The following is a 10,682-nucleotide window of genomic DNA, read 5'->3' as shown; positions in this document are numbered from 1 at the left end:
TAGTCTGATTCAAACTGTCCAATAGCTTGAGAGATTTTTGTTATGAAGCTTCTGTGAGAATTTTACAAAGAAAAGTGTATTTTATAACTCTATTAGGACCACTAATTCAATCATTTTCTTACTCTTCCCACCTAGAATTGATTAGGTCATTGTAATGAAAGTAATCAAGTTTTCAGGTAAATGCACAAGTCTATTGTACTGTATTTATCCTGACATGTCTTGTAGCGTTGGAGTAGAATCAGTAAATTTGATTGTAGCTGGTCTTAAAAAGTTTGTGCATGAAATAAATGTTTGTGTTCAAAAACTGTATGAACAACTTGTGACGTTATATATACACCTCTAATTTGAATTACATTGTATCCTTGTGGCCTTACCTCCCTTCTGTCAAAATGATGCCACTCAGTCTCACACAATGAAAACACCATTCTGCTACTAACTCTTGTGTAGAAAATATGAAAACACCATTCTACTACTAACTCTTGTGTAGAAAATTTATACATCTTTCTGAGAATTACAATGTCAAGCGTGTTAGGCTGATAATGTTTTGCATTTGATTTTTATACAGCTATAAAAATAAAAAAAAAAACCATAAAATTTGGCTGTTTGATGCAGACAATTGACAGGGTTGATTGTAAGCATGAAATTGGGGATCGGATTTACAACTCTCTTCTTTGTCATATCAGTCCAAGTCTGGAAACACGGTATGCTTCCCTGCAACAATACACAGAATATGAATTCTAACTAAACAAATAAGACCATTGTTGAAGACTAATAATAAAGATTCCAGTGCTGTAATATTTATCTATATATATACTTGTGTGTGTAATAGTTAAAAAATAAAAAATAAAAATTCAATTATAAATCTTATTTTCAACATGTATCACTGTATTACTACAGTACATTTGAGCCTTTATATAACAAATTATCAAATCATGTTACGTCAATAGGACGTGTGCTGACAAATTGTAGTACAAAATTGAGTCTATACTTTTGTTATAATTTCTAGCTTAGCTTAGAAGTTGTTCGAAAGTTAGTGCTAGTTACCCCTCCCAAGTTCAAATAAGGAATTTATGTTACAAACAAGTGCATTTTGGTAATTTTCATATACAAGGGTAAAAAGGTAAATTTTGCATACTAATTCACTCGCAGACACCAATGCATTGCAATGAACCAATTTCTAAACTAATTTTCGAACAATTTCTAAACTAAGCTGAGGCATAGAAAACAGTACACTCCAGATTTGTCCACGTAAACCAATACACACCACAGTCCAAAATCATTTTCAGCAATGACTTAGGTCTACATACCTGTCCCGGTCGTCCAAAATCATTTTCAGCAATGGCTTAGGTCTACATAACATGATTAAAACAAGCATGAAGACTACATACCTGTCCCGGTCGTCCAAAATTTCTTGGTGGCTCCACCACCACCACCACTAGTACTAGCACCCCCTTCTGCATTTGCTTCTGCATTTGCTGCATTTGCTTCTGCATTTGCTGCATTTGCTTCTGCATTTGCTTCTGTCACGTCCAAAAGACTTTATAAAAAATAGTGTCCATCAGCAAAAAAAGCAGAGTGCACTTGGGCTAGTACCAGCACCTCTTTTTGGTTTTCCTGCTTCTACCTTCAAAGTACAGCCACCAAGTTTAGAACCATTGAGTTTACGAGCTCTGTTGAAACCTTTGATATTCTTAAATTCAATGGAAGCAATCCTGCAACAACAAAAGATGCAAGAGAAATCATTCATACACAGCACATATGGAGTTCATCAGTCCAACCACAAACAAGTCTCGAGATACAGACATTGGTTTCATAAAATTTCTTCTTAGGCAAAAAAAAGATGTTAAAAAGAAATATTACCTTTTTAAAAAAAACCCTAAAAGGGAACACATAGTATAGTTGTACAGCAGAATTACCATATATACTGGCTTCTGCAAGTGTTCGTACCATGTTTAATTAACTCTCATTCCTTAAAGAAGCACCTACTCTCCTCGCAAGTTAAAGCAACATTTCATCCCTTAAAATTAGCACTTGATAACATAACCAAGTTTCTATTGATAGGCGCTAGAACTATCACTGAGTAATCAACATTTCGGATGGATTTCTCCTAAGGAGCACAAATAAGCTAACATGTCATAAATTGTCTTCACATTAGCGATAGACATCCTCTCAACCAGACTAGCTTAACACAGCACAACTAAGAAGAAGAGTTTATGCTTCCTTGATAATGCATTGTTGATTCATTTTTATGATAAAACAATAGTGTACAGTTGCTATATGTTGTATCCTGACAATATCATAAAATGATATAAGGGATTCATGCACAGCACGGCATATAGAATGCCAAATTGACTACATGCATTGTCTGATTGACATATGGATGATGCATATTATGATAGATAGGATACCTGCACGGCATATAGAATGGAGATACGTTGCAGGCATAATATAATTGTTCTTTTCATTTTAAGAATTATCATGCTTAAATATTTTCTTACCCAAATATATATGATTCTTTTTTTATTTTCAGATACTCTAGAATGAAAGAACAAATTTAAAGACTCATTTGCTTCCACTGCAACATATGAAAAACTCTTTCACATTTAAGAGTCCACAAAGGATTCCCATTGGATGCGAAATTGACTCTACAAAATTTCTAAGATAGAACTTGAACCAAGATATATAGAGCATAGTTTAACTTCTGCAACTACAATATGTAGGTGTGACATTCACACAGTATTATCGTGATTTATGTGCATACTATTATTGACCAACACATGAAAGGAAATTGAGCATGACTTTTTGAGTACATAGACATGATTTAAAAACCTAATTTGGCATTGAATTTAATGGTTTATGCATCTTTGTAAATTTTTCAATTTGTTTAAAAATAATAATTTAAATGTAAAATATGAGATGAAATGATATTATAAATGATACCAGAAAAAAGAATATCATTCCAGTAGGATACATGATTCAACTATTACAACAACCACTGACAAGATTCAAGGCAGAGAGTACTAAGCAAAGAAAGTACAAACCATCCCACACCACCATCATAATCTTCTGGTATGGAAACCTCTAAAACCTTTCCGCAATGAACAAAATGTTTTTCCAGTGAATCCCTAATCTGCAATTCAGAAATGGAGCAAATTCAAGCACATTTATACAGAAGTGTGAGAAAGAAAAGCACTAATGTTGGAGTAAAATATGCTTGCAAAACAAACCTGTCTCTCGCCACCACTTGTATCAAAACCTTCTACATAGATGGTATTCCCTTGAGCTTCCCCTCCCTCCTGGTACGAGTTTTCCTCATTGCTACAGTTTTTGGTGATAATAAATTAAATTCATCAAACTAAATCAGTGTAATTCATGACACTTATAATTTAATCAGTGTAATTCATGACACTTATAATTTAATCAGTGTAATTCATGCCACTTTTAATTTCCCAAAGGCCATGTTATACCTGAAAAATTCATTGTATGATCTCCCTTCCTCAACAAATTCAAGTGTCAAGGGACGTTTCTGTGATTCTTCCCCATTCAACTCGAGAGCCTGCAGTAACAAAATATAACTAGTAAAAATACAAAATTTGGCCAGTTGACAACATGATACTTAGCCGTGTCTGATATTCTCTAACACCAAATAAATTTGAACCATAGCTCAAGAACAAGATACTGCAACCTTAATAGATGCAACTTTAATAGATACAGGCTAAGGTAACCAGAGAAAATATAACATTCCATACACAAACCATGTTTTCAGTATTATACCAATAGCACCAAGGATCAATTTAGTTAACTAGATTATATAACAAAATCAATATCATACACGATATCGTGCATCAAGAAGTTCTGTAAAAAAAGTAACAAGGAAACCAATTCTTTTAGATGTCAAGTTTGATCATATTTCTTGTATAATGTGCAAAATGCGGATATGTACACATTAAAGCATAACCATGGAGAGTCAGGGAAAAAAAAAACATTTGGCTTTATATATGTAACACCACATGACAATATATTTGTATTCAATTTGAAATTTGCTCCATTTGCTTCTGTGTAAAACATTTGTCATTAAATAACATGCAAAACAATTTTTCCCCTTTATTTCATTTTATTTGGCTTTATATCCTAAAGGATTAATTTCAACAAACCCCCTATAGTAACTTTTTTGTCAAATTAACATATGAACTATTGAACTCGAGTCAGAAAGCCCCCTACTTTCATTTGTCGTTTAAAAAGTAACTATCACTATAATGCTCTTTTTTACCACTGCACGAAGTGATTTTTTATGTAAACGGGTGTTCTCATTGATCAGAAGTTTCGTAAGCAGAAATTTAAAGATATTTATATTTCAACTCATACAAGTTATAAATCCAACAAAGGGGCAATAAGCAACAATGCCAACAAAATAGATCAAAAAACGAGCAACTTTAGGGGTCCAGTATACGATCATCATTCTTGGCTTAATGCCATTTCCCCTGCTATGTTTAACTTTTTAAAGCCCTTTTTAATAACCCCATCCCATGTTATTTTTGGACGCTCTCTCCATCTCTTACCTTCTATTACAACTAGTCTTCCTCGCTTCACTGGCTCGTCACTAAGTCTCCGGTATATGTGTCCAAACCATCTAATTTTTCTCTCTCTTGTTAGTGACCTTATCTCTTCTAGTCACTCCACTTATCCACCTTAACATTCTCATTTCCACTTTCTTTTTTAGCGCCCCACACTCTGCCTCATATAACATAGTTGGTCTAATAACGGTTTTATAAAATTTTCCTTTTAGCTTATATGTTATTCTTTTATCACATAATATCCCACCAACTTGCCTCCATTTTGTCCAACCTACACCAGTTATATCGATATCCATCTCCCCATCATTTTGTATTATCGATACTAGGTACCTACATTAGTTGTTTTGTGTAATCTTCTGGTTTTGAAGTGTTATCACTATATTATCAATATCCAAATCTTTACTAAATTTGCACTCCATATACTCTGTTTTAGTTAAGCTAATTCTCAATTCTTTCGATTCTAAAGCATCTCTAGTTTCATTGTTAAGTTCTCTTTAGAGGTTTCCAAGAAAACGATGCCATCGACAAACATCATACACCATGGAATCTCGTTTTGGTAATCTTTTGTTATTTCATCTAAGATTGTCACAAAAAGATATGGGCTTAGCAGTGAATCGACCCTTGGTGCAATCCTACATTTATGGCAATTTCACTAATGCACCACATGTGGTATGTACTTCAGTTTTAGTATTCATATACATATCTTGTATAGTTTTTATGATACATAATGGGACTTGTTTTCTTTGTAGGACCCACCAAATTATATATCTAGGAACCTATCATATGCTTGTTCTAAGCCTATAAAAACCATATGTAAGTTTTGTTGCTTATTCCTACATGTTCAACTAGTTGCCCAAGTAGGTATATCGCTTCCATTGTTATGAATCCAAATTGGTTATCCGATACCATGGAAACCTTCCTTAGTCTTTGTTCCATAACCCTTTCCCATATTTTCATTGTATGACGTATTAATTTAATTCCTCTATAATTGGCACACTTCTGTATATCTCCTTTATTTTCGTAAAGTGGTACTATGGTACTCTCTCCCCATTCATTTGGCCTCATAACTTGTTTTAGGATGTTGTTAAATAACTTTGTTAGCCACTCTACCCTACATTATCTAACGCACGTCAAACCTCTACATTCCTATGTTAGCTTCATTTCCTTCTACTTCTCTGTACTCAGTCTAGTATAGGATCTAAATATTATTTGACAGGTCAAAATAAGTAAAACATTATACAACAAAGTCATTACAATTGATCAGTTTAAATGCTCCAACACCACCATTTCAAATGCCAACCACTGAGGTTTTAGTAGTTCTCCACAAGTCTTAAATAAGCATGACAAGAAAAGAAGACAACCTTTTTTGCCACTTCTACGGTAGTAAACTCAACAAAGGCCAAGCGCTGAAAAATGCCATTTTGATATCCAAGAATGATTTTAACAATTGATCCCGCATATTCCTTAAAAAAAGCCCATCTGTAAGACAAGATTCATCAGATAAAATTCAGCTTTGGAATAATATGGATAAATGTAAAATTTTTAAGTTATACATACAAATCAGCTTCTCGAGCACGAAAGAATAAGTTGGCCACCAACAGTGTTTTCCTTTGGGCCTGCATCAGAGATTACGATTTATCTTCCAATTCTATGGCACATAGTTTATACTAATGATATACCTAATGATACAAATTGGAGAAGAGAGAAAAAGAAAAAGAAAATAATTTTTTTTTCTTGAAAGAGAACGTGTAAGATTAATTGAATTGATGCTTACAGCTTTCTTTCCAGATCCGGAATCAGCTTGTTCGATCAATGCTACATCTGCCATTTCTACATCTACATCCTGTTTAGCCAAGAAAGTATAGTTTATTTAGTTGAAGGCAATTTGTTGGAGCATGACAAGAAGGAAGTGTTTCTAAAAGCAAGCCAACAGCTCCTACAATTCTCATCCTAAAAACAAATTAAAGACATGTGCCAACTAAAATAACCATCGCTTTTTGTCAACCCAAAATAAATAAATAACAGATATGAGACATCGCAAAAATATTCAATTTTAGCACCATGCAAACTCAAACTCGCCCTATTACACACACAGCATCTATGGTTCAATTATAAGAGATTAAATTTACTAATTTGAATATTCAAATCTAATGGCGTTTTGATCTCTATAAAAATGATAATCTGAACCATGTGATTGGCAACTTTAATTGTAATAATTATTTTATTTCGTTCCCCACAGTATGCAATTGTAATGTTCAAATTAATCACATGTTTTGATGTGTAACTACTGCAGAACACTAGCCTAGCATTCATCAACCAAAGTCATATCAGGCCATATCAAATATTACAAATTGCAGCTAAACAATTAGTTTTAGGACGGATCATAATTTTATATGTGATAGATCAGATTTCAATTGTATTATTTGAGGAAGTGGTCTTCACATTTTTATTTGGAGTTCTGGAGGGTGGTTGCTCTTCTTCCTCAGAAGTGTCTCCACTGGAACTACCCTCCTCGGAACTGATTTCCTTTGTAGCTTCGGAAAGCTAGCACAATTACATAAAAGCATGAATTACAGCAAAAGCAATAATCAAAATTAGAAACCAGTGAATTATCATAAGATTGTTGACCAATTTATAATCTTCACAATTTTCAAACCAGTCCGCTGCAACATATTGCACAAGGTGATCACTCAAAAAACAAAATTGAAATAAAATAGCAAGAAATTTAGGTATAGTGCCTATAAATGATAAAATTAGGGAAACTGGATATAGGTCACCAGAGTAAACAATTTCAAACATGTAATGGAACAACATTACAAACTATATTACTAAAACTTAACTATTTGTACTTTTAGCATCAATTAAATTGGATAGTAAGAACTCACATCTCCTTCGTCGTCCTCCTCCTCGTCGTGTCCCTCACTGTCATCGTCACCTTCGCCCTCACCGTCATCATCCACCAACTGAACCGGAGGCCTACCGGAGTTGTGCAACTCCTCCGACTCATCCTCGTCGTCGCCACCGTCCTCCTCATCATCGTCTCCATCTACTACTTCAACACCGTCACTCATCTCAGTATGATCACTTTCTACTTCGCAATCAACTTCACCTTCATCAACCTCCCCATTCACAACCCAAACTCCTTCCTCTTCCTCGAATTCCCTCTCTTCCTCCATAATTTCAGCAAAAGCAGAATTTTCTCGGGAAATTCTGAAAAAAAAAAGGAGGGAAATGAGAGTTGGGGGAACAGAGGAGCTTCTTAGGGAAGCCCAGTGGTGCTCCTGCCACAACCTTTATCTGAGCCGTTGAATGAAAAATTGGGGAGGATCGATGACGTGTCATGATATTAACGGTAGTAATGATAGGACTCGTAGTACTTCTTTTGTTAGACTCGCATTTTGTGTTTTTTTTTTTTTTTTTTTTTTGGGGAAATTACAATCACCAATCAGATATGGGGTTAATTTCACTCACACCTAGACTTGTCAATGGAGTGGATCCTGATCTGATTTGAATCCGATCTAATTAGTCAGATATGGAATGAACAAAAAATCCAATAACCCGATTATGATTCGAATCCGATAATCCGTTAGCATAATAAATCGGATATAGATTATGCTAATTCGATTCGATTAAAATTATATATATACAATTATTTATCTATAATTTTACATATATATATATATATATATATATCAATAGTCCTATTTCGGGTTGACAATATGACCCGTTCCTGCTGTCACCCGCCCCGCCCCGTCCTATTTTTAACAATTTTGGGGGACCGTTTAGCTTATTGAGGCCGGGAAGGTTTTATTTAATAAAAACTCGCGCGGGTTTGGTGCGGTGGCGAGGGGAAGTCGTCCCGCACCGCCCTACCTCATTTCAATAGGCAAATTATTTAAGTACCATTATTTCATTAATATATATATTTCTCATTATATATATTAAGTATCCTATATAATAATATTAAAGTAACAAATAAATTTGATTAGAAGAAAAGTTGCAATGGTGAAGAACTGAAGATGAGGGGGGAAAAAAAGAGCAAATCTATTTTAACAATAAATAAATTTTGGTCTTAAACGGGGTGGAGTGGGTACCCGTGGGGGTAAAAATGTTAAACGGTTGCAGGGATGGAGAGGAAAGTTCCCCCGTTTTTGTAATTTTTGGGCGGAGACAGGGGCGGGGTTTTTAAACTATTGCGAGGGCGGGGGAGGGTACACCCACCCGAACCCGCCCCGTTGCTATCCCTACTATTATTAGAATTGTATTAGAGGAAACCCAAAAATTCAAAAAATATATATATATAATAAAAATCATAATGTTTATATATACAATAATGTGATGTTCTCATCCACGTGCTAATGAATCTCTTAATATACACACTAATAATATCATACTTTTTATTCATTAACAAAGAGTAAATATATATATTTTTTTCTTTTCCTTTCATATTAGAGTAAATATATATATATATATATATATATATATATATATATATATATATATTTCATTTCCTTTCATGTTTTATGTAATACCCCGTAATTTATTAAAGAGTTTAGTTTATTTGAATTAATTAATGTTCATTTAATGGTGCATGTATTATTATTAATAATTTTATTTGTTGATTATGTTTAATTAAGCATTATTAGTTAATTAAAGTATTATATTTGTGTTATAAAGTATTATGATGATATAATGTATTCTTATGTTATAATAATAATAATAATAATAATAATATAATAATAATAATAATAAATCAATGTAATGATGGAAAAAATTAAATCTTAGGATAGGATTTCATTCCCATAGTTGAACCTTAGGACATTTTGCTTGACTTGGCTTGCTTGGCTTAAAGCCATATAGGTAGGAATGTGAGGAATGGGTGAGAATTAAATGTAAATTTAGATATTTGTATTATATATATTATATAAGTTAGTATATATATATTAGTTAGCCAACTTACCCTTAAGGCAACTCACCTAAGTAGAAAAGAAAGAAATTTCAGTGAGCAATTGTTGAAGAGTGAAAGGAAGAGAGAGAAAGAAGGGAGCCTGTACCGGTGTAGGCGATTTTACCCGACTACGCGCAACCGGCGGATTTATTTTAAATCCTAAAGGCAAGTTATTATCTACTTTTCCCCTTTGAATTAATAAATTAATTGCTTAGTTTATTTTTATGCATAGAGACCAGGTTAGGAAGTTAATAAATTATTAATTTTAGTTTATTAAATTCATGAAATTTTAATTATATGGGACGGTATATATTTATTTAATATCCTATGAAATTAATAATGGCTGAAAATAATTAAATAAGGTTTTAGGGATTTTTCTAGAATTTTCTAGATTTTTCCGGGGCTTTTCAGCATTTTTCGGCGACCTTCCGACGAGTTTTCCGGTCGCCGGCAATGGGGGAGATGACCGGAGTGATGCGGCGCACCATAGGAGGGTATGCGCGCGCATCTGGGCCATTAACAGGAGCGATTGATCCGGTGCACCGCGGTCCATGTTACCGTGGTACATCCAGATCTGTGAGCGTTAGATGGAGGGAAGATAGGGTGAGATGATCCGGTGTGGCGCGCATGTAGGAAAGATGATGCAGCCAACCAACCGGAGGACGCCGCGTCAGCAAGAAGCCATCAACGCGCGCGTGGGAGCGCGTGGAAGTGCGTGCAAGAGTGGGGAAGGTTGGGCTGCGCGTGGGGAAGCTTAGGGCGGCGCGTGGGGGCGCGTGAGGGGCCCTGTCAGCTGCTGGAAATTACCAGAATACCCCTAGGGCCTGTTTTGTAAATTCCAGAACCTTAAACTTGGATTTTTAGGTACTGTGTTGGTATTTACAGGTTTAACGGGCTACGAAATTATTATTTTAATACCCGTTACTTATTCTTATGGCCGATTAATCTTTTCTAAGCATGTATTAGCTCGTTTACAGTACGGATATTAATGTGATTTATTTAACGACATTGTAAAATATAAATAGTGTTATTATCTTATTAAATGGTATCAAACATTACTGTTAAATTAAATAATGCCATGGTTTTAGTCATATGAATTATCCATGATATCTTATTGGATGTTTATACTGTTAAAATGATATATAAACCATGATTATTAT

The 10,682-nt window shown here is 34.3% G+C and overlaps 1 protein-coding gene across 2 annotated transcripts; it reads right to left on the bottom strand.

Annotated features, from left to right (window-relative positions):
* Positions 1-439: 439 nt before the first annotated feature.
* LOC132270995 (nucleolin 2-like) lies at positions 440-7,849 on the bottom strand. 2 transcript variants are annotated; one of them, XR_009469623.1, is made up of 10 exons: positions 7,460-7,849; positions 6,349-6,417; positions 6,132-6,190; positions 5,936-6,053; positions 3,468-3,556; positions 3,228-3,318; positions 3,042-3,130; positions 1,600-1,712; positions 1,308-1,520; positions 440-711 (listed from the first exon to the last, which is right to left on the bottom strand). XR_009469623.1 is itself a non-coding variant. In XM_059772214.1 (10 exons), exons 1-10 carry the CDS (start codon positions 7,748-7,750, stop codon positions 680-682), a joined length of 1,083 nt encoding a protein of 360 aa, XP_059628197.1. In that variant the 5' UTR covers positions 7,751-7,848; the 3' UTR covers positions 440-679. The 2 variants fall into 2 exon arrangements, 1 of the variants encoding a protein (XP_059628197.1); XM_059772214.1 differs by having other exon boundaries at positions 1,389-1,520; positions 7,460-7,848.
* Positions 7,850-10,682: the final 2,833 nt, after the last annotated feature.

Source organism: Cornus florida, unplaced genomic scaffold (assembly GCF_030987335.1).
Source record: "Cornus florida cultivar Cherokee Brave unplaced genomic scaffold, ASM3098733v1 CherokeeBrave_3.0.0_Hap2_Chr08, whole genome shotgun sequence".
Lineage (NCBI taxonomy): Eukaryota > Viridiplantae > Streptophyta > Magnoliopsida > Cornales > Cornaceae > Cornus > Cornus florida.
This window is presented reverse-complemented; position numbering and strand designations above follow the sequence as displayed.